The sequence below is a fragment of the Anopheles maculipalpis genome, chromosome 2RL (assembly GCF_943734695.1).
Source record: "Anopheles maculipalpis chromosome 2RL, idAnoMacuDA_375_x, whole genome shotgun sequence".
Taxonomy (NCBI): domain Eukaryota; kingdom Metazoa; phylum Arthropoda; class Insecta; order Diptera; family Culicidae; genus Anopheles; species Anopheles maculipalpis.
In genome coordinates this window covers 54,210,744-54,238,123 of record NC_064871.1, presented here as the reverse complement: position 1 = coordinate 54,238,123, position 27,380 = coordinate 54,210,744, and the positions used below count along the sequence as shown (strand labels likewise).

General features: G+C 44.7%; 1 protein-coding gene across 1 annotated transcript in view; it reads left to right on the top strand.

Moving 5' to 3' along the window:
* LOC126567268 (spectrin beta chain, non-erythrocytic 1) overlaps positions 1 to 27,380 on the top strand; it is a 54,707-nt gene that overhangs the window by 26,919 nt on the left and 408 nt on the right. Inside the window, exons 2-12 of the mRNA XM_050223500.1 lie at positions 3,142 to 3,314; positions 5,514 to 5,681; positions 9,786 to 9,902; positions 10,307 to 15,490; positions 15,564 to 15,709; positions 17,399 to 17,513; positions 17,588 to 23,419; positions 23,500 to 23,736; positions 24,770 to 24,998; positions 25,074 to 25,220; positions 25,623 to 26,159. Coding sequence (XP_050079457.1) covers positions 3,195 to 3,314; positions 5,514 to 5,681; positions 9,786 to 9,902; positions 10,307 to 15,490; positions 15,564 to 15,709; positions 17,399 to 17,513; positions 17,588 to 23,419; positions 23,500 to 23,736; positions 24,770 to 24,998; positions 25,074 to 25,220; positions 25,623 to 26,159 — 12,832 coding nt within the window. The 5' untranslated portion in view covers positions 3,142 to 3,194. The remainder of the gene's footprint in view (positions 1 to 3,141; positions 3,315 to 5,513; positions 5,682 to 9,785; positions 9,903 to 10,306; positions 15,491 to 15,563; positions 15,710 to 17,398; positions 17,514 to 17,587; positions 23,420 to 23,499; positions 23,737 to 24,769; positions 24,999 to 25,073; positions 25,221 to 25,622; positions 26,160 to 27,380) is intronic.

The following is a 27,380-nucleotide window of genomic DNA, read 5'->3' as shown; positions in this document are numbered from 1 at the left end:
AATGGATGTTTTGCTTTGGTTCGGTAATAAATCATGCCTAATTGATTGGAAGAAAATGTGTGCAACTCCGGTACAGACGAAGGTTGACAAATTAACAGTATAAACTGAAGAAATGAATCATATTGGTTCAGCTAAATCAGCTTATCTAAAACGATTCGGAAGTAATTAGGAGTGTTTTTATGAGGGTGAAACACAGTAGCAATCATGTTTGTTTTTTTATCGTTTCTTACGCGAAACGTGATTTAAAAAAGCTAAAATAATATAAAAAAATATTTGGAGTACCATCTGGACGTCTGACTCATCGGTCAAAGCTTAAATAAGCATCTTCCCTTACCCAGCTGAGTCCCATGACATCATCTGTTGGTGTGAGCTATTACACTGTCAGTAGAGTGAGGCAGAGTTTGTTTACTTTTGTAAAGTTCTGTAGGAATGGAATGTATTGTATGTATGTACTGAATAATTTTGGATTCTATGAAGTATGTAAATAAGAAACGCATCTGGACACGCTATCACTTGTCCGGGTTGAACCCCGTACAAAGCGTTTACTTAGCGAGTTTACAGGAAAAATGCACATGATAGCGTGCGGCGGGCCAACTTTAGCGAATATCTCAAACGTTTATGAAATCCTCTATCACTGATATAGAAACCCCCAATACTTTATCGAATCAGTCAAAATAGACACAAAATCCTTCAAAATAGTTATGGAAGCCGGGATTTTTGTATCAGTGGTCGAGGATTTCATAAGCGCTTGCGATATTCGCTAAAGTTGGCCCGCCGTACGCTATCATTTGCATTTCCCTGTAATGCTCTTAGGATTAGGAATACAAAGAGGCGAATGTAGTCTCTAAGACTCAAAGCCAATATAAATAAACGAAAAAAAATTGAAATACAAAGTAAAGTGGACGGTAAGCATGTGAAACAAGTAAGTGAACTTCGATTTCTAACTTGAAAGGAATCCATGCTGCTTCTAGCTTCCTGCCCCTTAGGTATATTTGAAATCTATAATGTGTCTAACACGATTTTTATGACGTAAAAAGGCAAATGCAAGAAGGTTAGAATGTATAAAAAGAAACCATGTTAAAAATCTCATTGATAAAAACGTTGATTTTCTGAGAAAATCAGAAGGGTGTGGTTTGTCCAGCTGCAGCTCAACGGTTTAGTTCCTGTATTTAGCGGATCCATTCAAAAGCATGTGTGACAGCTGTCTTAAGTTAGCACCACCACTTCCATCCGAGTTCTGCGCTGCTTCCGTCTTTCAGTCATTCAGTACAAGCTCACGTTTTAGAATAGTTTGACCGGGTCGTCTGTACTTACCTTGTGGCCCTCTATGTATTGCCCAGGATCGTCCGATCTCTTCGCTTTGCTCTGCGCTCGCCCGTCCAGTCCACGGTTTTATCTGCAACCTTCGTTTGAATGGACGTCATCCTGTAGGTGTGAGTGCTGATAAGCACGCCCCAAACTCGCCGATATCATGTGCGCACTGTTTTCGCGCACGATGTAACTCACAGTCGCAGTGTGTTTTTCGTGCAAGCTGGAGAGCTCATCCGAGGAGCAGCTACTACAATCGAAATATTGTGAAACGAAAGAAGTAAAAAACAAAACACAAACATAAACCCGCAATAAAAAAAGTATAGAACTAGTTTTGTAAAAGGGAAAGTGAAAAGTGTTGTGTCATTCAGAAGATTGTATGTAGGTCGATTTTTGATACCGAAGCAAGGTTTATACGGTGGTGGACAGCATGTCACAGCATAGAAATGTTTATCCATCTTTTAGACGATCTGGTAAGTGAATGAAATGAAAGTGTAGACAAGTAAACATTCCAGTAGAATGAATAGTGCAGAAAATTCAATAGTTATAGTTAGGTTACTATGAATAATGTTGGATGCGACTTGGAATGCGAATGACATCATGTTTCTTGCGGTGTCCAGCAACAGATGAGTCAATTAGCGTTATCGCACCTTACCGTGGAAGATGTTTTTGTATGTGATGTGTGATGCACAGTGAACGAAAGTATAAGAAAAAAAAAAAGGAAGAAGGCTTGGATACGCAAAATGTGATAAAAAGGAAGCCCAACCTTTGAAGGTGCATAAAACGCTTCTACGGCGTAAGGGCGACATTGACCAAATACTGGTGCGGCCAGTGTTGCTCTATTTTTGTAGCTGTTATCTGTTTGCCTGTGACTCTATGATATAAGAGTGTCCCCTGGACGTGTAATTACCCTCAGCGTTCTAGTGTCTGCTACCTTACCGCCCCAGGAATGCAATGTTCACAACATTATCGATATGAGTCCTAAGGCAGATTAGCCGACAGAAAACAGATTTTAATGTTTCTCTGAAAAAGCGAAAGCAGCCGAATTCCATATCGCTGATAACTCGGGATGGCATGGGTTCTGTGATAATCTACAGCAAAAATCGGAATGTGTGGCATAGAATAGAGATTAAATCATGATCCAACTGGGTCTTCTTATCGGTAGGCAGTTTCGCTATGTATAAGTAAGTCAACAAATTTGCTAAATAGTAAAACGTTAAACGGAAATGCAAAGTGCAGGTTGGTAAATTTCCAGATAATTGAATTCCAACTGTACACTTCATTCCAAGGCAGCCGCTCCTAAAGTTTGTAATGACGACGCCTGGTCACACGAATCGTGACCCACGATAACGATGCACCTTATCTCGGGTAAACTTTGGTTGATAATAACCACGACTGTAGGTAGCGTTGGTCCGTTTACGCGATGAATGTCACGCTCTCGGCGATGGTCACAGCTGTTTAGCAGTAGTAGTACGCCTTAAAGCATCGCTGTGAAATCTACCATCGCATCGCACACAGTTGCTTTGCATAGTGCAATAGAACTAGGGTGCTTAGCGGTACTTTAAAGCGTTCCAAGTTCAATAGGGCACATTGAATGTCGGTTCGGCAAAAGGGCCCGGTTGACTCCCTCGTTGGTGACCACCCGACATGCATCAACATTGGCGATAAGTAAAGCTTATTTACCAAACCACTGGGTCATAAAATCGCGGTTAACGATCGATCGGTAAACGGTTAGGATGATAATAACTCATGCAATTGGGGTAGAGCGGTAGCATGGTGTGCGAATAATTCTTACCTTCTAATGTGTGCTCTGTTCTTGTTTTTCTTCTACAGGTTCCAACTATGAACCAGGGGGCTATGCGTTCCAGGTACAGCAGCGCACCAACATGACGCAACGGGAAGGAATACACAAGTTTGAGAATGAGCGTATTAAGACGCTGCAGGAAGAACGGTTGCATATCCAGAAGAAAACGTTTACAAAATGGATGAACTCGTTTCTGGTGAAGGTAAGTGTGGTGTGAAAAATTTTATATAACAACAACAATTGATACACAAAGAAAGGTGTCAAAGTTGGGAAACAAAGAGAAAAGATAACAATAAATGACTAACGAAAAGACTAGCTTCGTCGGGTGGTGAAGATAAAACTGTTCTAGATAACTCAATTGATTCACTTTTTGTTGAGCTTGGAGATGCACTTAGAAGGGACTTCAACTATGGAATAAAATGTTCATATGTGTCCAGCTTTTTGCAAGCATTGAAAAACATTTGCTACAACGTCTTGGCTACAGAATAATTCGAAAAGGTTCTTCTGGATGGGGTGAAGTTTATAAAGATCTTTCTCACAAGCGCCGACATCCGCCCATTTTGAGTGATTGCCACAGGAGCATTTTTTTGACTAAGATTTTAATAACAAATTTCTCAAACCACTCAGGAGCATTTTTTTGACTAAGATTTTAATAACAAATTTCTCAAACCACTCAGTTCATCTTGTAGATGTTATAAAATCTTGATTTAAGTTTTGGCTAAATAAAGCGAAAGAATTCCGTATCAGTTTCTGTTGCATGTGGTCGTCAGGAATGGATTCCGTATCTAAAAAGTCAGATTTGCTCAGATATAAAGCTCTTTGCACGTACAAATCTATAAAGTCTCCAGAAATGATAGTAAATATCTGCTCCAAACCATGTAATACGAGATCGCTCTCTAGTCTGTTTTTATTAATTTAATTTTTATAAGAAAAACCTATCATTATCTCAGGTGATTTACCGAATCCAAACACCACAGTTTGTTGCTTGCGGAGAAAGTAATCTGTTTTCATTTCACCTATTTTCGTGCCCCGGTGTTCACGCGACACGGCGGTCGGAATGCTTCAGTCGCTAATTGCAATATATTAGTGCCTGCACTTCCCAGGCATGGGTGCGCTTTCTCACGAATGCGTCATTGTTTGTTTATTAAATGAATCAGAAATAGTAACCGGGAGGTGCCGTACACTGCCGTAAGGGGTGGGTACCATAGCAATAAATGGGTCAGATCTCAGAAGGTGACAACGTGCAACTCCCACAGCTCCCGGTTAGGTTAGTGGGCCACATCGTGCGAATATTGAAGTATTTCTGCATGGGTGAAGAAAAAAACTCAGACAATTGTTCTGTTTTATTAGTATTGTTGTGAACAACGCCTGCAACACTTGACTTTGATTGTACCGGAATGGAATATGACATTTTATTACGAGCATTGGCGTATGTGTGTACCCCGTTGGTGTGTAACCTATTGGGTAGTAAAGCTGCACTTAGAGTGCTATAAAATAGATCCATCTCGCCGTGAGTAGGATTGCATAGGTGCAAAGTATGGCCATCCAATGGCAGTGGTTGGGTTGGGATTAAAAGAAGCAAAGGTACAAAACATTTGCTTCCCGTGGCGCCACCTTCCCTCAGGAATGAGTCATGTTGTTGTTTTTGAAGTTTCCTCCATCGTCAGGAGCAGTCCACCGTGAAGCAAAAGGGAAAGGAACAGAGAAAAGCTTAACAACGATGGCTGGTGCAAAATGGTGCGAATGCGTGTTCTACATTCAAACTCCTAATGCCCATGCTAATGAGTAACGGACTTTGCGTTCCGACGTACTCCGTCTCTACCATTCTAGCCATTCTACCGGAACTGAGCCGGTTGCGCGAGTCAGTCCATCGCTCACATTCGCGTCCCGTGGAGTGTTGCTAATGAGGGAACGAAAAATCAGTATCACGCCTTCCACATGCTGTTTGGGTGTTATTTATTGGTCCGAGGCTCTCGGTGACGAAACAAATTATCACCAGCGGGAGTCTTTCTTGCGGAGATCTTGTAACGCCCAATTTTGACTCATCGTTTCATATCGGATCATGGTTTTTTATTTTATTTTTGTTTTTGGAGATCATAAATCATAGTCAAATTCAAAGTCAAATATTCTTAACTGTTGTTAGCGTAGTGAAACTTAAATGTTGAAGATGTATGGAACTAACTTATGCAAAACAATTTTCCACCGACAGCAGGTGGCGCTGGTTCCAACTCAACTTCAACTACCCAAAAACCGTGGATCGCTGAAACATTTTCTCATGCTATTTTCTTAAAGTATCTCCATAGCGCTCCGTAGATCAGTTTGACGCTTGATTGAAGCACCACTAATACCTTTCGTTTCGATTTTCTCACCTTTTGTTTTTTGTTTGTTTGTTTGTTTCCAGGCCAAGATGGAGGTCGACGACCTGTTCATCGATCTGGCAGACGGTATCAAGCTTCTGAAATTGCTGGAAATCATTTCTGGCGAGAAGCTGGGTAAGCCGAACAGTGGCCGTATGCGTGTACATAAGATAGAGAACGTTAACAAAAGCTTGGCATTTTTGCACACGAAGGTAAGTGAAAATAAAAAAAAAGTTTCCCTTTATTAATGTAACAAGTGTGGATTGGCACCCCGTTTGTTGTAAAAACTTGTATTGTGGAGTTTTTTAGGTAACATTATGTCATACAGTTTTCGCAAAGTATAATAAAAAAAAAGTGTGTCCACGCCAGCCACTGTGCAACGGTTCAGTGCGGATCTAGGACAGAAATCACCGCATTTCAATTCACACTTTGTTATAGTTTTTTTTTAATTCTCTTTTTAACACACATCACGTTAAACCATAGCTAAGTTGACCGGAGCGCCGCTTTTCAGACAATGGTTTGAAAATGATTTATGGTGCGCTTTTGGTGGGCTGCCCGAATATGCAATTAAATCATTTCCGTGCAGCAGCAACAACAACACCTACGATGTGATGCAACGGATCATCAACAGTCATGGATGGTGAATCGGTTACAAAAAAGCATAGCCTCTCCTTACCTTGATCATCGTCAGCTACCCGAATTACTCAACCTTGACCTAGGTTATGGCTTTATATCTCTAACAAACGCACAATGCGTCACTGTTCAATAGACATGCAATCGATTGGTGAGACACCTGTGTCCGATTGGCATTTGTGTTGATTCGAACCATTCCCCCGGGTGTACTTTAAAATCCGGGACACACGTCATCGGATTTGCTGTTGATTGTGTGAACCATTGGAGTTGGACTGGGTAGTAAACAAAGATAGATAATCGTGGATTGAGTTTAATAAAAAGTTGTTGGAAACAGTTGGTTTATCGATCAACTGGTCAAGAAGTTCGTTACAATGACACACTTTCACTAATACGTTGAACAATGTTACATCGTGTTCAATCGTTACAACGCCATTATCATTGTTATGCTGATTGAAAACACCATAAGGGCCCATAAGGTTCCAACAAAGCCTAGCCTGGTGATTTAATCTCTATTTTTTCTTGCTTGATCGGCTTTCCAATCAGATCGACTCGTGCAAAAGGAACCTTCTTTTTGGGTGTTGGTGAGGGAATTATTGGGCTTTCCCTTGTGCCTCTTTTCACTAGAAAACGTTTAAGAACGAAGAAATGTATGGTCGGTTTATAAAAAAGGGGATTGTCACGTTTATTGCTCCCTAAAATACAACGTAAAACCAACCGGCAATGAAGGTTAGTGTCATGAAACAAACGTAATTTGTGTTACAAGGTGGGGTTAGTCCGGTGGTGGTGTGCTCGATGGATTTCACCCTATCACTATCAAGATCCAGTTATGAATGCTTAAGTGGTTTTTTAGCAAAATCGCTTAGTCTCGGCTATTGGCGATAGATCACGTTCCGATGCTTTCAGTTTGTGGGTTCCGGTTGGCATCGACTAATTGATAGTAACAGAGTTACTCGAAGCTGCTCAACAATGTATTTGATGTAGTGTTTGAAGCTGCAACTCGATGGAAATTGCTGGTAGTTTTTATTGGATTTTACGTCACTTGTGCTGTCAATTTGTCATTTTATCATTCATACGCGTTACTCCGCGTATCATTTTAATTGAATTTTTTATACAACAGAATTAATGCAATATGTTGTGCAGCGGAAGTGTATCAAACAGAATAGAACATCAGATAATTTAGAAATTTACACAGCGTACTACAAAGCATGGTCTATATTAATTTATGTTTTCATTTAAATCCGATGTTACGAAGTTACGCTGAAGATACGAAGTTTGTTGTGAGTTAAACAGATGATTTCAGGGCCTGGGGGAATCAGCCCTTAGGGCATAACTCTATTCTAGCTCCGAAAAGCACAATCATTACACCTTCCAGCAGTGCAATTTTACTGCTCACCAGGAACTGTGAGTGCAAACCATTCAAGCTGATCGTAATGCGAAAAAGCGTGAAGTTATTGCACTAAACCGAAGGACCATGTCTTCCATGAATTCAATCGATTGCGATTAAAGTGAGCAATTTGTTAGCCAAAGTGCGTAGCTTAGCAGCATTTGGGTGAAATTTTCGCTATGCAATGCATAAACCATAAGCTAAGCCGGTCAAACATCGACTTCCATCAACGATGCAAGGGGATGGTAGGGAAAGGAGAGGGTGTAGGAAGCAAAGAGGAACTATGTAACTCTCCCACCATCTTACTTCCTGACTCAAACGCGGAAGTCCACTTAATGGCTCAATGAGACACTGGCTTTGTGTTTGGTGCGTTACGTATATTTGTTGTGAAGGTGTTTTGTTGCCAAAAATGGGAAACAGAGCTGCAAATGAAATAGTTTGCCCTGGCTGTAAAGAGTGTGTAAAGAGAATTTGAAAGTTAGTAACTACGGTAAACGTCCGCCGGCAGTCCTGTGGAGGTGGGGATAGTTTCTTGATCTTTGCCGACGGACAAAGTTTCGACCCAAGTGTTGAATTTGTGAAGAGTTAATGCAATTATGGTCACGTATCTCTTAGCAGAAGTTTGCAGAAAAATGTCTTATAAACCCCTTTCAAACAGGGACATATTGCTAGGAGAATTGTCTTGTTTTGTTACCCTGAAACTACCGGTTAAAATTGCCTTAATATATCGCTTCCGCACTTGCCCCGATAGCACTGCTTACTTTCCTTCGTGCGGATTTTGGGTGTAGACAGTGGTGGGTTTTGTAAGGTTTAGTGGTAGCGTTTTGGTTGGTGGCCACTCGGTGAATTGTTTGCGATGGATATTGTTGTCAAACGCTTTCTCACCGGGTGTGATTTGCATTTTATCCATTCCAAATTGAATTAGCGATTCGGAACAGGCTGCGGAAACCGTTGGTGCCACGGTCCGCCTTTTTGCGACGATAGAGGCACGTTTATGAATGTGCGCTATGCATACACCCGAACAGTAAAGACAGCAGCGTGGTGTGAACGGACTTTTACCTTAATCCAATGATTGGTAGGGTGGCTCAAACCGAGCGCTGGTCTTCGTATGTTAATAAGTGTATGAACTATAAAAACGTGCCTTTAACACACGATGTATGTTGATCATCAACATGTGCCGTTCCAGTATTGTTTATAGGCCATACTAAACCAGCACTATGGAATACAATGGGCATTTTGTTTCACAGAAATGGGTTTAAAAAAACGTTTCAGCAACTTAGGAAGTAGTTTGCCAAATTGCTTTTGCTTTTTTGTATGTTAACATTGAGGGGACGCAACCATAATTGAGCCGTTGAAAAATAGTATATTATGTTGCTTTCATAAAACACTCGCAGCAATGCGCTTAATGAAAAATAGATTTTAAAACTAATAAACAATTTGTACGCCATTTGCCCAAATCGAATCAATTACTACTGTTGATTACATTATAACATACAGACTTCATTTAACAGTTGGAAAGAATGTGAGATACTCTTTGAGATAGAATGAAGAAGAATGATTGGCATTCGCTTCTCACCGAGTTGTGCCTGTGATGGGCTCGCCATACCTTCCTTGCGATTCAGCTTCAATTCGGTATTCTCCGATTCGTTGTGTTCAAGCAGCCTTTTTTATTTCTTGCCTCCTTTCATTGAAGAGCACCCCCCGGCAAGAGCGTTGCGAAGTATCCAAACAGGTGATGTATGCGGTAAATTAGCTTCCTTCCACCGAACAGCAGCCAGGGAGGTCAGCGAATCTGAGAACAGTGGTGGTGAAACGTTGGATGTGTTAGGGCAACACTTTCTGCCGAACGGTTTTCACCGACCGGCAGAAGAATGAAGCTACTAATTCAATTAGTCTGACCGAACAGAACATCAACTTCAGGGAAACAGTTAACAACGATGAATCTTCGAAAGAAGCGAGAAAAAAAACGCAATTCCAACAGGCCCCGTTCGGCGGTTAGGAATGTCTAACGGAGAACTTGAAGCAGGTTTTCCACGGCTTCGTTTTAGACCACTTTAAAAAAAATCGAGTTGCAGATTGTTTGAGGAGGAGGAAGGGAGAATGGAGGAACCGAGCTGATTAGATTTTCATTAGGTAGTTTGGTGTATTTCTCGCTGAGCCTGATTTGACTGAACGATCAGTACGGAACCACCGATACCATCCAACCAATGGTTATGAGAAATGGCGCCATTAACCACGTCGATTGTCTTCCAGATCTGCGTTAATCATCTACTATGTTCTCCTTTTTTTGTCGTTTTAGGTTCGGTTGGAATCGATCGGTGCAGAAGACATCGTTGACCATAATCCCCGCCTTATTCTCGGCCTGATTTGGACGATCATTCTTCGCTTCCAGATTCAAGAGATCGAAATCGATGTGGTAAGTTTGTGTGTTTATTTGTCGCCTAGAAAAAGAAGCTCTGAACATTGATCGATAAACTTGCATTATGCTAATAAAATCAACAATTTATTACCGGCTATCAGCAGTCCAGTTTACGATTCTAATCACGCTAAGAAGATCATTTAGGTGCTAAGAGAAGATTATAGATTGTTGTCAGATTGTAGGGACGGTATTAGGATTTTACATGTGAACTAGAGTAAGTAGAAGCTCTTATTTTGTCATTCAAATGAGTGCCTAAAAAGCGATTACTAAATTTGTATCGCATTTATGTCTAAAGCTGAAATAAATTTGATTATGAAATTCATTCCTACAATTCGATTTTGAATTTTGAAGCGTTTGAATATTTAATAACATATTTTTTCTCTGGTTATGCTACATTCTAGGACGAAGAAAATGAATCATCGGAAAAGAAATCCGCCAAAGATGCACTGCTGCTGTGGTGTCAGCGTAAGACCCACGGCTACCAACATGTACACATTACTGATTTTACCAACTCGTGGCGGTCCGGTCTTGGCTTCAATGCGCTCATCCACTCGCACCGTCCCGATCTGTTCGATTACAATAGCCTCATGCCCGGACGGAACATTGAAAACCTCAACCATGCGTTTGATGTGGCGGAACGCGAGCTCGGCATACCGCAGCTGCTGGACGCGGAAGACATCGATACGGCCCGGCCGGATGAAAAATCCATCCTCACGTACGTTGCCTCGTACTATCACACGTTTGCGCGAATGAAAAGCGAACAAAAAGGCGGAAAGCGTATTGCCAACATTGTCAACAAGCTGATGGACGCGGACAAAAAGAAAATGCAGTTCGAGCATCTGATAACGAATCTGCTGAGCTGGATACGGGCCAAGACGGTGGAGCTGGAGAAGCGCAACTTTCCCAACTCGGTCGAAGGTATCCAGGGTGAGCTGCTAGCGTTCAAAGAGTATCGTACAGTCGAGAAGCCACCCAAATACAAGGAGCGTAGCGAAATCGAAGCCCTCTACTTTCATGTGAACACCCTTCTCAAGTCCCTTAATCAACCACATTACACGCCACAGGATGGGAAGATGATAAACGACATCGAGAAGGCCTGGCAGCGGCTGGAAAATGCCGAACACAACCGAGAGGTCGCGCTGCGTGACGAACTCTTGCGGCAGGAGAAATTGGAACAGCTAAACTTCAAGTTCGAGAAGAAATCCGTGCTGCGCGAGGGATACCTTAACGAGATGATACAGGTGCTGACAGATCCACGGTACGGGCCGGCACTGCGACAGGTTGACGCTACCGTCAAGAAGCATGAAGCCATCTCGGCCGACATCCTGGCACGCGCCGATCGGTTCAACGATCTTACCGACATGTGCAACGAACTGCACGAGGAGAACTACCACGGCAAGGATCGGGTTAAGAAGCGCGAGCAAGAGGTGATCACGAAATGGAAAGAGCTGCTCGAACTGTTGGAAAATCATAAGCTAAAGCTGTCGCAGATGAGTTCTTTGATGAATTTGTTACGCGAGCTCGATGCAACGATGACGACAATAAAGGCACTTCAGGCACAGTTTGCGTCGGAAGATGTAGGCCCACACCTGTTGGGAGTGGAAGAGTTGCTGCAAGCTCACTCTCTGCTCGAGCTGCAGGTTACGACGCTCGGCGAAACGCAACGTCGGTACGTTCGTCAGGGTGAAGCGTTCAAACGAGGTGACTACAAAGATACGAGTCAACTAGACGCGAAACTAGCCGAACTGGGCAAACTGTATCAGGAGCTACAAGCGATGAGTGCGGCACGACGTGCCCGGCTGGACGAAGCGCGCGATTTTTACCAGTTTGTGGAAGATCATGAGAACGAGGAAGGGTGGCTGGTGGATAAGCAGCGCATATGTAAGGCTGGTATCACGGCAAAGGATCTGCGTGCCGTCATGTCCCTTCAACAGAAGCATAAAGCGCTGGAAGACGAGATGAAGGTGCGCAAACCAAAGTCCAACCAGATCACCGAAGCGGGAAAGAAATTGATCGGCGATAAACACTCGCGAATGGCGGATGTGCAAGGAAAGATCGATTCCCTTCAGGAGCACTGGAAAGCGTTGGAAGATTTGGTGGATCTACGGAAGCGACAGCTTGAGGATGCGGCCGAAGCCTATCAGTACTATGCCGATGCAAACGAAACCGATTCCTGGTTGAACGAAAAAATGGCATTGGTTGCATCGGATGACTTCGGTGTAGACGAACCTTCGGCCCAAGCACTTTTGCAACGTCATCGAGATCTTCAAGGTGAGCTGAATGCATATTCGGGAGACATACGGAATTTGACGCATCAGGCGGAAAAATTGATTAAGGCTGGCATTTGCACGCTAGACTTGTCACCCGAACCGGAACCCGTACAAGAAATGGAACAGGAAGAGTGGGTTAACGAGACGCGTCTAGTTCCGAAAGAAGTGTGGGAAGACGAACCAGTCGAGCGGCTTGAGCATCGTACAGTGACGGAAAACAAGCTGCTACCGCACGTGCAAGCATTGTACCGTTTCGAGGGTCAAAACATGAAAGTGGCCAAAGGCGATGTAATGATTTTACAGAACAAAAACAACGTTGACTGGTGGAACGTTCGCAAGCTTGACGGTACCGAAGGGTTCGTGCCGGCAAACTACGTGAAAGAAATCGAGCCCCGACCAGTGCCCTGCTTGGTTCGGAAGGCAGAAAAGGTAAAGGTGATGCAAAAGGTGAAGAAAACTATCCTTGTAAAGGAGGTGATACAGGTGAAGCGTGTCCGCCCGGCCAAGGTTAGCCAGATGAAACCGCTGGTGAAACGGCGTACGAGGGCCGATGACCCGGCAGCCATGGATAGCAACGACAGTGTCGATAAGCGCCAAAAGCGCATCAACGACACGTACGATCAGCTGCAGGAACTTGCCGACAGGCGACGTGCCTTGCTGGAGGATTCCATCTGCCTGTTCCGCTTTTATCGTGAATGTGATGATTTTGAAAAGTGGATAAAGGATAAGGAGAAAATGCTCCGCACCGAAGACCCGAAGGGTAGTGTGGAAACCGCCCGGCGCCAGTTTGAAACATTTGTAAATGATCTTTCCGCGTCATCAAAGCGCGTGGAAGCGATCGACTCGGATGTGGAAGATTTTGTGCGCCAAGGTCATTCGCAGCTGGACAAGGTGAAGGCTCGCCAACGGCAGATCCACCAGATGTGGGAACATCTAAACTACCTGAAGGGCCAGAAGGAAAAGAGTCTCGAGGGTGCGTCCAGCGTGGAGTTGTTCTATCGAACGTGCGAAGAAGCGATCGATTGGATGAACGAAAAGATGACACAACTCGATACGGCTGAGGTTGGTCCGGATTTGAAAACTGTTCAGGCGCTACAGCGTCGTCATGAAAATCTAGAACGCGAGTTGGCCCCGGTAAAAGAGAAGGTAAATCGTGTGAATTTGCTCGGCAACACTGTTAAAAACTCGTATCCTTCCGAGCGCGATAACGTCGGCGAAAAGCAGCGAGAAATTCAAAACCTATGGCAAAAGGTGCAGGAAAAGGCTAAGGAAAGACGATCGCGACTGGAGAATGCAGTCGGTCAGCAAATATTCAACAATAGCACCAAAGCTTTGCTTAGCTGGATAGCCGAATGCAACAACCAGCTGAACGCGGAGGAAACGGCGCGTGACGTTGAAACGGCTGAAAAGTTGCTAAAGAAGCACAAGGATTTAGGCGAGGACATAAACGCACATGATGACGAGTTTGCACAACTCGCAAAACTTGGTCAGCAAATTCTGGATCGCAATCCTGCGCTGACCGAAGATCCTGAAATGGCTAACAAGATTGCAAAGCTGGAGGCAGAACGACAGCAGCTACATGGTGCCTGGTTGTCGAAGGAGAAAAAACTACAGCAATGCATCGAGCTGCAGATATTTAACCGCGAGGCGGACAAGATTGATGCTACAACAAAAAGCCACGAGGCTTACCTGGAGTATGACGATTTGGGTGATTCGCTCGACGACGTGGAAGCCATTATGAAGCGACACATTGATTTTGAAAATTCGCTCGGAGCGCAGGATAAGATTCTGAAGAACTTCTCCGAAGGGGCCGATCGATTAATCCGCAACAACCACTACGATGCTAAGTACATCGATGAGCGTCGAGGTCAGGTTTTGGCACGTCGTGAACGGGTGAAGGAGTTGGCACAAAAGCGTCGCAACGCGCTGCAAGCTTCCAAGGATTTCCAAAAGTTCTCGTCCGATGTGGATGATTTGAACCGGTGGTTGGCGGATAAGACCAAAATTGCTAGCGACGAAAGTTACAAGGATCTGTCAAACTTGCCGCGCAAGCTACAGAAACATAAAGCCTTCGAGAGGGAGTTGAGAGCCAATGAAGGCCAGTTGCGGATGGTTAACAAAGAAGGCGAATCGTTGATCAAGACAAACAACCGTGCGGGTGAGGTAAGCGATACGCTTGCGGGTATCAATCAGAAGTGGAAAGATTTGGTAGCTACGTCCTTAGAGAAGGGACGCCGGTTGGAGCAGGCTGCACTGCAACGAGAACACAATCGTTACATCGAAGACTCGAAGAGTAAGTTCGACGAACTCGATCATGCACTGCAGAGCAAGCAGGTGGGCAACGATTTGCGCAGCTGCAAGGAACTAATGAACAAACATCAAGTGCTTGAAAACGATATTGCCCTCTGGGAGCAGAAGGTAGCAGAACTGGTCACCACCGGCGAAGAGATGGCACACGAGGGTCACTTTGATGCGAACAATATTCAGAACGAAACTAAAAAGCTGCAGCTTCAGTTTGCTGGTTTAAAGACACCGGCCCGCCAGCGTCGGGATGCGCTCGACGAAAGTTTGCGCTTCCACAAGTTTGTCTTCGAGCTAGACACCGAGCTGCAGTGGATTAATGAGCATCTACCGGCAGCAAAATCGGAAGTTATCGGCCAAAATCTTCACCAAGCGCAAAGCCTTTCGAAGAAACACAAAAAACTGGAAGCCGAAATCGAGGGTCATCAGCCAATGATAAACAAAACGTTAACTTCGGCAGAGAATCTGATCAACCAGAACCACCCGGAGCGGGCGAAGGTAAAGGAACTGTGCAATGCACTGGAGAAAGCTTGGGCTGATCTTCAAGATCAATCGACAGAGCGATCACGCAAGCTGGAACTATCGCTTAAGGCACAGCAGTATTTGTCCGAAGCGGGTGAAATTGAAACATGGCTAGGAGAACGGAACAACGTTCTACGATCGTCGGATTATGGGCGGGATCGAGATTCTGCTACGAAGCTGCTGACGAAGCATAAGGTGATCGAGCTAGAGCTGGACACTTACTCCGGTATCGTATCCGAGATGGGTCATACGGCGTCGGCCATGATTGCGGCTAAGCATCCCGACAGTAAGATTATCGGAGCTAAGCAGCAGCTCATTGAGAAGATGCTAAAATCTTTGCAAAGACTTGCTGGCCAGCGGCAACTACGTCTGATGGAAAGTCTGTATCGCCACGAATACTTTATGGAATCAGCTGAACTAGAGCAATGGATCAAAGAGCAGGAACAAGCGGTCAACTCGGAAGATTATGGTCACGATTATGAACATTTATTGGTGAGTTTAGTAAATTAGCAATCGATCACTATAGGAGAAGTCGTTGTTACTCACTGAATGTTGTCTGTTCTAGGTTCTTCAAAACAAGTTTGATGACCTCAAGCATCGTATTGAGGTTGGAGCGGAGCGTTTCAATCAGTGTGAAAACTTCGCCAAGAAACTGATCGGCGGAGATAGTCCGTATGTATCGGAAATTGAAAAACGGCAAGAACTATTGAGGTAAGTGTGTAATGAACTATGCCCGTTGCGCTACCCCTTTTTATAAGACGAAACTCTCTCAACTAGTTGAACTATTTGATTCGGTATGTACAGAACAAAAACTAACCTGATTTTTTTCTGTCTTTCCTTGTGTTTATTCCAACTTCCGGTATTTATGTTACTTTCGGTGCATGTCCACACATACACACACACACACTCTATCTTTCTCTCCTACCTGCGCTTCTGTCTCACCTGTGTGTACATCTCTTCGTTCCTCTGTTTTGTAACGAAACAAATAAACCAATTGCCCCAAATGTTCGATGACCGTTGCTGGATTTGTTTCATAAAGATCTTTTTCTGAAGCACAGTTGGATGTCGTCGATTTGTATGAAAAGCTACGGTAAATTTCTAGCGTTCCTTCTTCTGTATTGTACGCTAAACAAATGGTTGCCTTCAATGTTTGCGATATGTGTGTTTAAATGATTGTTGAATGTTGTATTTCATCATCTTGATTCGATGATAATGTTGGTCGTGTTGGTCTATAATTTTGCTTTATCCATTTGTGTCTTACAATTATCTAACAAATGTGTTTCATTTTATCATCTTTTCCATATTTCATGTTTCCTGTTATTGCTATTTAAATGAATTTTTATTCGCTCAAATAATTTCAAATCATTTATCGGGTAGTAGATTCTGGCAACTACATTTAATTTTTATTTTTTAAATACGTACGTACCAACGTATAAAAGTTTGTGTTTTCTTTTACATCGAATTTCTTCGTGTACTTTGTATCTGCTATACCAAGACCATAAAAAAACCAATTCGAAAGCTTTTTCCCCGAGTTCTTGCTACTTTTTGGTCACCAAAATGCTCCATCTAGTAATCCTACCGAAAATCGCATTTAAGAGCTATCGAATTAGATGAGAAAACGCTTTTCTGCTTTTTAACGATTTGAATCAGTAGAGAAGAGTGGGTAAAGAGATTTAGAACATTCATTCAGTTTTCAAAGGTTAATTAAAAAAGCTACTATGCACTTCCCTTTATACTCACTAATTCTTTTCACTCTGTTTAATAACGAATACCATTAGGTGAAAACCTCTCTTTGGAGCCTATGCGATCAATCTTATGGTTTTATTTCCCATACAGAGTGATTAAGCGAATGAGTGAGTGAGTATAAAACAAAAAGAGTGAGTTTTCCGTCGGCAAAAAAAAATGGGAAGTCCTCACGATGTAGTCTCTCGATTGAGTTTTATATCAAAGTAAATGCAAGGAATAGCTCAGCTATTATTCGCTAACGGTTGAGCATATTCGGTTTTCTGCCTGAAACTCTGAAATGGAGTGTTGAGCCAGAGCTTCGGGTAAATGTTAGGTGGCAGTCAGTGGCAGTTAAACGGTTTGAGGAGTGAGCGACCGCTAAGGGGTCCGAATCCACAAAGAAACTTCTCCCAGGTTGGCATATTCAATGTGATACGGACCCCGTCTTAAATTCCGCTTAGGGCCACCAATTGTTAATATTGTAATAATGTTATTCTTTGTGCAGAAGGTTGCAGAATCTACTACCCTCTTAACAACCATTTCTAAAACCTCTCTAACGTTTGTTTTGTTCTTTATCACATGTATATAGATAGAAAAATGATGTCGTGCCGTTTATTGTGCAAAAAAAGCTCAACAATATGACAATATGCTAATGATCATTCGATTTTCCAACAGTAATGCTTGGCAACATCTCCTTGAGCAGTTGGATGCACGTGAGAAGAAACTGCACGCTGCTGGCGAAATACACAGGTTCCATCGTGATGCAGCCGAAGCTTTGTTCCGTATACAGGTAAGAAAACGTTTTATTCGCCCTCCACATTCCGAAATCCATCCGGACACTCAATGACTTTTTCTTTCTTCCAGGATAAAAATGCGGCCCTATCAAGCGAACTGGGAAAAGATTTGAATTCGGCTCTCGCGCTAGCACGTAAACACGAAGCGTTCGAAAACGAGCTAGTTCCGTTAGAAGCTCAACTGCAGGTGCTGGTAGACGATTCGTTGCGCCTGCAAGCGAAATACCCCGGAGACAATGCTAAGGCAATCGCGGCCGAACAGGAAAATGTAATCCAGTACTGGAATTTGCTGAAAGAAAAATCCGCTCTCCGCAACGATCAACTCCATGCAAGCTGTGATCTGCAGCACTTCCTAACACAGGTACGCGATCTAATGTCATGGGCAACGAACCTCCGAGCTGCCCTGCAGGCCGAAGAACACGTCAGCGATGCTGCCGGTGCTACCGCTCTCAAGATTCAGCATGATGCCATATATGGTGAAATTGAAGCACGTGAGCAAACGTTCCGCGAATTAAACGAGCTCAGCGATTCCATGGTCCAGACAGGGCATTATGCAGCGACCGAGGTAGAGGAAAAGTGTTCCGCCCTGCTGGATGAGCGTGCAAAGCTACATTCGGCGTACAACAAGAAGAAGATCTTGCTGGAACAGAAGATCGATCTTTTCTGCTTCATGCGCGATGCGAAGGTGATCGATAACATTTCCAGCGGCCAAGAGGCTACACTGTCAAGTTCGGACTTTGGCCAAACGGTGGAGGTGGTACAAGATCAGGTGAAGCGTCACGAAGCGTTCGAGAAGTTGATCCAAACGCAAGACGAAAAGGTAGCGATCCTGCAAGAGCACGGCCGTAAGCTGGTGGAACAGAACCATTATGATAGTGAAAACATCCGGCGACGCTTGCGGGAAATAGTTGAGCGTCGGCAGAAGGTGAAGGATCTGTGCGCGCTGCGACGGCAGAAGCTAGCGAATGCATTGCTTTATACACAATTCATTCGTGACTGTGCGGAAGCCGGTGCATGGATCAACGAGAAGCAGAAGAAGCTGGAAGCGGATGCACACAGCTATACCGGCACGAGCAATATGGAGGATAAGGTGAAAAAGTTGAAGAAATTGCAAGCGTTCGAAGCCGAGGTGAATGCCAACGAGGGTCGTATCCGTGAGGTGCGCGATAAGGGTGAAAAGCTGATCGGCAAAAAGCATGAATGTGCCGGCGAGATTCAGGATGAGTTAGTGAAGCTGATGCAATCTTGGAACGTGCTGTTGAACGAGCTGTCCTCCCGCAGCAAGGGTTTGAAGGAGGCACAGGATATTTTGGAGTTTAACACACAGCTCGACAAACTGGAGGCTTGGATCCGTGATAAGGAAATGATGATAAACGCTGGTGAGACGGGTCGCGATTTGGAGCACTGCAATGCGCTGCGTCGAAAGCTCGATGATGTGGACAGCGATATGCGAGTCGATGATCAGCGTATCAAAAATATCAATCAATTGGCCGACAAGCTGGTGAGCCAAGATAAGGTCGAGGGAAAGAATGTACAGCAGCGTAGAGAAAACTTCAACAACAAGTGGAAATCGCTGCAGGGTGCATTGAGTCGCTATCGAGATTTGCTTTCCGGAGCGTATGAAATACACGTGTTCAACCGGGATGTCGATGATACGTCGGAACGTATAGCGGAGAAGATGCTTGCCATGAGTGTCGATGATACGGGGCGAGATTTGATTGCGGTGGAAGCGCTGAAACGCAAACAGGAAGCTATCGAACGCGACATGACGGCGGTAGAGCAGAAGATTCGCGAACACGAAACCAGTGCTGCGGCGCTAGCCGACAAGTATCCGGACAATGCAATCAACATTGTGGAGAAGCTGGACGAGCTGAAAAAACACTGGAATGAATTGCAGAATGCAAGCGTGAAGCGGGCGGAGATGCTCAAGCAAGGCTACACTGCGCACAAGTTTACCGCCAACGTGAAAGAGCTGGAACTTTGGGCGAATGAAATGATCAAGCGCATGGATTCGGCAACGAAACCGGCGACTATTACGGACTGTGAGGCGCAGATACAATTGCACAACGAGCGTAAGGCGGAAATTGACGGACGTGATCTCGTGTTCCGAGAGCTGAAAGAGCACGGTGAGCGTTTGGTGGCAGAAAACCGCGAACGTTCCGTCCGTAACGATCACGTCGAGAAAGCCTTGCGCAATTTGGAGGACCTGAACAAGCATCTGCACGATTCGTGGAAGGGACGGTCCCGTGGTCTGAAGGAAGCACATCAGCTGCAGCTGTTTAAGGAACAGGCCGACCAGATTGTGGAATGGCTGACCAACAAGGAAGCATTCCTGAACAATGATGATCTGGGCGAGTCCTTTACCGCCGTGGAAGCGTTGATAAAGAAACACGAAGCGTTCGAGAAGCTGCTACAGTCCAATCGTATCGTTGAGCTGGAACGATTTGCGGAGGAAATTTTGGCCGAAAGTCCGTTTGAAGCGGATGTGATCAAGCAGCGTCTGTATGCGGTTATTAGCCGTAAGGACAAACTGCTTGCTTCGGCCGAAGCGCGAAAGCAGAAGCTACAGGAAAGTCTGCAATTACAGCAATTCCTGCGCTCACTGTATGAGGTTGAAAAGTGGACGAATCAGAAAATGCAAATCGCACTGGATGAGAACTACCGAGAGCCGAGTAATTTGCAGAGCAAAATACAGAAGCACGCCGCCTTCGATGCGGAGCTGCTCGCCAACCAAGGTCGTGTGACGGCCGTCATAGAGGAAGGCGAGTCGCTGATCAATGCCGAACACTACGCGAGCGCTATGGTGCAGGATCAGCTGGACATCGTGGAAAGCGAGTGGCAGAAGCTGCGTGAAGCCTCTCGCGAGAAAAAAGAACGTTTGGCCGAAGCGTACGAAGCACTGCTGTTCCAGCGCAGTCTGGAGGATTTCAACAACTGGATGGACGAGGTAGAAGCGCAACTTTCCTCCGAAGACTATGGCCGTGATTTGGCATCCGTGCATAATCTGCTCAAGAAGCACGATATGCTCGAGGCTGACGTGGCCCATCATGCTGACACGTGCGAGCAGATCAAGGCAACCGACACGAAGATGCTGTCGTCCGATCATTTCCTGAAAGAGGAACTGCACGAAGGTGCGATGCTCACGATCAAGCGCTACCATTCGCTGCATGAACCTACCACCATACGGCGAGACAATTTAGAGGATTCACTGCAGCTGCACCAATTCTTGCGTGACGCCGAAGACGAGCTGCTGTGGCTGAACGAGAAAGAACCGCAAGCTGCATCGAAGGATTTGGGCAGCAGTCTAACGGCGGTGCAAAGTTTGCAGAAGAAACATCAAGCACTCGAGGCCGAAATTCTCATCCAAGAACCGATCATCTCCGCTTTGGTACAGCGCGGCCAGCAGATGATCCGCGATAGCCATTACGCGGTGGAACAAATCGAGCGACAGTGTGGGCAGCTGCAGAGCAAGCTGGTTAACCTGCGAAACCTTACAAACGTGCGGCGGCTTCGGCTGCTGGATGCCGTCGAAAGTCAACAGTTTTACGCTGAAGCAAATGAGGCCGAATTTTGGTTGCGCGAGAAGAAGCCCATAATTTCTTCGCAAGATTATGGCAAGGATGAAGATTCGGTCAGTTCGCTACAGAAGAAGCTGGATGGATTGCAGCGTGAGCTCGGTGCATTCAAGCCGACGGTGGAAAAAATCGAAAAACTCTCGAACGGACTGCAAACACGCGGACACTTTGATAGTGAGAAAATCAAGAACAAAAACGATAAAATCCAGTACCAGTTCGTGGAATTGAATCGGTTGGCTGGGGAGCGGGAGAAGAAGCTAGCCGAAATGAAGAAGCTGTACGAGTTTGTGCGTGAGATCGATGATCTTCAGGAGTGGATCGAGGTGCAGATGACAACGGCCGGTTCAGAGGAGTACGGTACGGATGTTGAGCATGTGGAGCAGCTAACAGCACAGTTCGAATCGTTTGTATCGAATCTGAATGCTAATGAATCGCGTGTGACGGCCTGTGTCGCGAAAGGTGAGTCATTACTCAACGAAGGCAATCCCAACAAAGACACCATTAAGGCAAAGCGTGATGAAACGAAGCAGCTGTGGGAGGAGCTGAAGGATTTGGTGGTTGCACGGCAGGAAGCGCTGGCCGGTGCTCGCCAAGTGCACGTGTTTGATAGGACAGCTGATGAGACGATTGCCTGGATCAATGAGAAGATATCGTCGGTACTGTCAGAAGACTATGGACATGATCTGGAGACGATCCAATCATTGGTACGCACACACGAAGCGTTTGAAGCCGAGCTGGGCGCTATCAAGGAGCAGCTGGAGTCGGTAGTGAACGAAGCCCAGAAGCTTGCCGACACATATCCGGACGCGAAGGAACATATCGAGGTGAAGCGTGATGAAACGATCGAGGTATGGTCAGAGCTAAAGGAGCGCACCATCCAGCGCAAGGAGAAGCTTATGCAAGCCGAACAGCTGCAGGCGTACTTTGACGAGTACCGTGATCTGATGGCGTGGATCAACGAAATGTTGGCGAAGATCACCGCTCCGGATCTAGCGAAGGATGTTTCCGGTGCGGAGGCACTGATCGGCAAAATCAAGGAACATCGTACCGAGGTGGAAGCGCGCAAAGAAGCGTTCGAAGTGTTTAATCGTACTGGACGGAAGCTGATCCACGACAAGCACTTTTTGGCGAACGAGGTGCAGGAGAAGATCGCAGTACTTGAGCAGCGCAAGCGTTTGCTCGACAACACCATTGTGCAGCGGTTGGAGATGTACGAGCTGAACCTGGACACTCAGCGTTTCCTGAAGGAGGCAGAAGACATGGAAACCTGGATCATAAGCCGTCAGATGCAACTGAAGGAATCGAAGCTGGGTGACTCGATCGCTCAGGTTGAGGATCTGTTGAGGAAGCACGAAGACTTTGAAAAAACCGTTGCTGCTCAGGAGGAGAAAGTGTTGGCACTCAGACGAATCACGCTACTGGAGCAACGGTTTAAGAAACAGCTGGAAGCGGAACAGGCTGCTCGAATCGCCGAGAAGGAACGTATCGAGCGGGAACGCCACGAAGCGCTGAAACAAAAAGAGGTTCAAAGAATCACGGAAGAACGACGACGGCGGGAACCGGCCTCAATCAACGGTTACAACGATTCCGTGCCCGGAATGGGTAATGCCAGTGGTCATTTGTCGCCCGGAAGTGCTGGCATGATGGCTGATCGTAACGACTCTTTGACTGCTCCCGGTGGTATGATGAACGCCTCCAACAGCTCAGTTTCTGTCAACGTTAGCAACGTGGATCAAACGAGTCCGGTACAGAAATCGAATTCCTTTGCTACGATGTTGCAGGAGCGTTTGCGTCGGGGATCGGACAGTAACATCAAGCGGGCGGAAAGTATGAAGATGGGCCTAAAACCGGTAAAACGTGCACCGTCCTTTACGACACGTCGCCGTGCCCAGAGCTTCCGCAAGAATCAACGAACAGGTGGTGCGGGACCGGAAACGGACGCTTCGCTTCTGCCACCGGTAGAAGTGCAGGGAATGTTGGAACGCAAGCACGAACTTCAATCCGGTGGGAAGAAAGCACCGGTACGCTCGTGGAAACCATACTACACTGTGCTGTGTGGTCAGTTGCTGTGCTTCTTCAAGGATGCCGAAGACTTTTCCATGCAAAAGGCGGCCACTGCTCCGGTGAACATACTGAACGCAAAATGCGAGCGAGCAGAGAACTACACCAAGAAGAAGAACGTGTTCCGGTTGGTCTTGCTTGACGGATCCGAGTTTCTGTTTATGACCAACTCGAAAGAATCGCTCAGCGAGTGGGTAAACAAAATTGCGTTCCATGCTGCGTTGCCGCCAAACTTGCAACTTATGAGTTACGACGAGTCTGTGAAGGTATGTGGCTATTTGACGAAACACAGAGTAGGAGGGTCGGTTATTTGAAGCGCGGATTTTGTTTTCTTTTACATCAACAGCAAAGCAACAGCACTCCAGACATGAAATCGATCAGCTCGGCCCAGTCTCCAACGCCCGATCGGAGCGATGCCGCGTCGTCGATAAGTTCGCGAACTTCATCGCCAGACAGCCAGCGTCGGGATTCGCGAACCTCGCTAAACAGTGCCAAATCAGGATCGGGTAGCAACGGTAGCTTCCACACGCCGCAGACCAACTTCCTCCAGAAGCAGAAAGAGTTGCGCGAACAGGAGCTACAGGTAGGAGACTCTTTCATAATAAGGGTATCGTTGTTTAGTTCTTAGTAGAAGTTGCGACTAGTGTATACCATAGGGGCAAGCGAGCAACCCAGTATTTTTTGCAGTAAAAATTCAGTTAGGTGACCAAGTTAGCATGCAGATTTGTTCGTACCTGTGGCAAGATATAGTATACCATAAAATTTCATGAATAATAGTCAATGTTTCTCACTTTGATCATGTTTTTTTCTGCTGAACAACAAAATTGAGTGTAGTCTTATAATATGTCAATCAGTTAAAATAAGCTCTCACAACACAAAGAAACAATATGTTAAACAAAACTACGAATTACATGACAAAGTTGAGACAAAAAGACGTCGAATCATGAAGGCAGCTCAGAAAACAATTGCTTGACACTAACTACCTTATGGGGCAAAGGGACAAGCACTATTTGGGCTCAGGGTGTCATACAGTTTTCTCTAATTTTAATGAGAGTTTAGCTATACACGAGACCTCAGTTTTGGATTGGAATTATCATTCCGATAGATCCGACATGAGATTGAATACCAGAATCAGAGTCGTATATTTTCATTAGTACTTCAGAGAGAAACAAGATGGTTTCCCAAAAAGGTGGCCAAGGCCTTAAATGGAATCGTCAGTGAGATCCGTGATTGAAAGGAGCACTTCGGAAACATGAACCGCTCTAGAACACAAAGTTTGACCGATAACATGCGTGAAATGCTAGAAGCCCAAGGAGACAAATTCTAATACCAGTAAGGAGCTATGTTCTGGTTGTTATGAAACTATGTTTAAAACCAAAAAGAAAAAGAATTTGTGAACCAAATTTACCCCAAGTAGTAATGAAATACCTGATTTGATATTCGATTTTAACATAATTTTCGGTGATTTTATGATGGATGGCACACTTGCTTTTATTCAAAATATTTTATTTTTATTTTTAATTGATGATTTTAAGTGTAAGTTAGAAATGGAGTTTTCCATTTGAGAAGCCTGAAAGAAGCTATATTTCATTTCTTTATACATTTGTTTGTTGCAGCATCAGCGCATGTCATCTGGTCAGCAGTATAACAACCTACCATCTCCGACCTCACCGGGTCCGATGCCAGAAGTGTTTGGATTGGCCGATAAACCTCCGATCCCACCACGTGGTATGCCACCGCCGGTCCCTCAGCGTCAGTCCAGTACGGACAATGTGTTGAACAACAATAATGGTACCGTACAGTTGCGCTCCAAATCTAGTTCGAACAGCAGTCCCAATGGAACTGGTAAGTGTACCAGAGCATCAGTCGCGTACTCAGAAAACTTCTACCGGAATATTAATTTGTTTCCTGTTGCAGGAGACTACGATAATGCCAATATAGGCGGTGTCAATCGACCATACTCGTTACAACCGGGCGCGATGTCCAGCAAACCCCAAGCTGCATCACAAAATGGCAACCTCACGGGTGAAGATGTGTGGTTACGAAACAGTGAAATAAGGACATCAGGTAAGATTGGTGGATAGCTTGTTTACCATTTGTGGGACTTTTGAAGATTTTGAGGAGGCTTAAGAAGTTAAGCTTTAACTTCAAATTGACAGTCACTGTGGGTTTCGCTCGAGCAGACGATGTTGGGTTATTAAGGGTACATCAAACATACACAGACTACACCGAGAACCGTCTTTATGTTCACCTTACTCCTCTCACACACATACGCTAGAATTATTTGTAAATGGATCGAGAGCGCCAACTGCACTATGTGTCAATGTAATGTTAAATGTCGCTAATTTATGTGTCTTACCCCTTACCTCCCGACAAAAACCCACCACTAAACTCCATCCTAAATCGTCGTCAATTCTCCCTAAAACTGTATCCCTCCGATGCTTGAACGGCTCTCGGTTACTCGATTAGAATATTCCGTTCCACCGGTTCCGATAACTTCGACACCGTTGAGCACGTTCACACCGCTGAAGCCTCCGTCCGGTTATCAGCATCCGGTGCAGCATTATCAGCAGCCACCATCAACCACAGGGACGACCACTTCAACTTTCCAACCTCATTCAAATCATCACATGCCTCAGCAGCAGCAGCAGCAGCAAAAGCAACAAATTGATCAGTTCATTCGACGGGAGCAGCAAACGGGAAACAATTCGGCTGCCCAGCGTAGTGGCTCTACCACAGGAAACAACGGTACATCGCGTACGACATGGCACCATCCGATGGTACCTACCGGTAATGGGACCGGCAACACCAACACCACCATCAATGACCAACAGCAGCTGGCTTACCACGGCAACGGAAAGCCCAACCATCATCATCACCATCCACATCATCACGTGCAGCAAGGAAGCATGGCGACACAGCTGCAATCACCAGCACCGCATATGGCCAACAGCAGCAATAGCAACACCTTTGGCAACAGTATCAACCTGGACGGCTTCAGCACCGGTACACAGCAGCATTTGCCTAATATTCTCCCAACTCTTCCTCATTACCTCCCTGCCTGGTTACTTCCTCTTTCTTACTAAGCCTTTTCTGACTGGATGTCCCTAACCTCTCCTCTCCCTGTTGGTGTTTGTTCGTTTCTGGTCTGGATTGTGGGTCTTTTCCTTCTCGAATTTGGTTACCGCCCTTGGTTTAGATGTATGTTTGTTTAGGGGTTTGGTTGATTCTTCTCTGTTCAATTGCTGGTTTTTGGTCTTAAATGCCCCCGTAACTCTGTGTGAATGATAGAATTTAGAAGGTGTTATGATCATCACTAATGTAACAGTTAAAAAGTTTTATTTTTTCAAAATTGAATGGTGATTGAGCGCATTGAATTTTGAGTTAACTATAACTCTTTTGAATTATAACCAACTGATAAAGTCACTAGGCTAGGGCAATAGAGGTCATTTTAACGTTGTTTGTTGAACACTAATCGTCACGAGATACATCTTTCATTCATTGACTCATTTTTTTTTACTAATGTGTAGTCATTGTATTGTATTGTAAAGTTTTGATAATATTTGTTTAAATTTCCACAAGCACAATTTTATTCATACAATGCTCTGACAATTCTTACAAAAGTATATACTTTACAAACATTTATTGACTGAAACAGTTTTCTTGATATATTGAAATGTGTTTAGAGAAACTGAAATTACCAGTTCTTCGTGTGAGGTTTTAAGTCATGCATTACCAATTTTATGTTTTAGCTTGCCTAACACATCTATAGAAACAGAATTGCGACTCTAAATTGCAATTTCAATCTTTTCTGCATCGTCTCGTGCAGGTGGATTGTGTATGTAAAATGTAAAATTTCAAAAACACTCATTAGAACCTCAAATTTTGATTTTATAATCTCTTGCGGCCCGTGCGGCCCTTGCGACCCTATAACACTGTATGTACATTGTGCGAACTCGTTTGTCCAAAATTTTATTTTGGGCTGGACGCTGTCGAGAGATTTCAACTGAAACTTCTTTTCGTTTTCTTATATTGTTTGTAAAAAAAGAGCAGTCACATACCAAACACTAATAAGATTGAATTTTTTTGGTTAAAGCTTTGGGGAAAATAAAACAAACAATTTAAACTAGAAAACAAAGAAAAAAATCGACTCCCATGAACCATAACCGTTATCATACCTTGGTGTGTACTAAAATTGCCCACATAGAGTTATCAATTTATCAACAA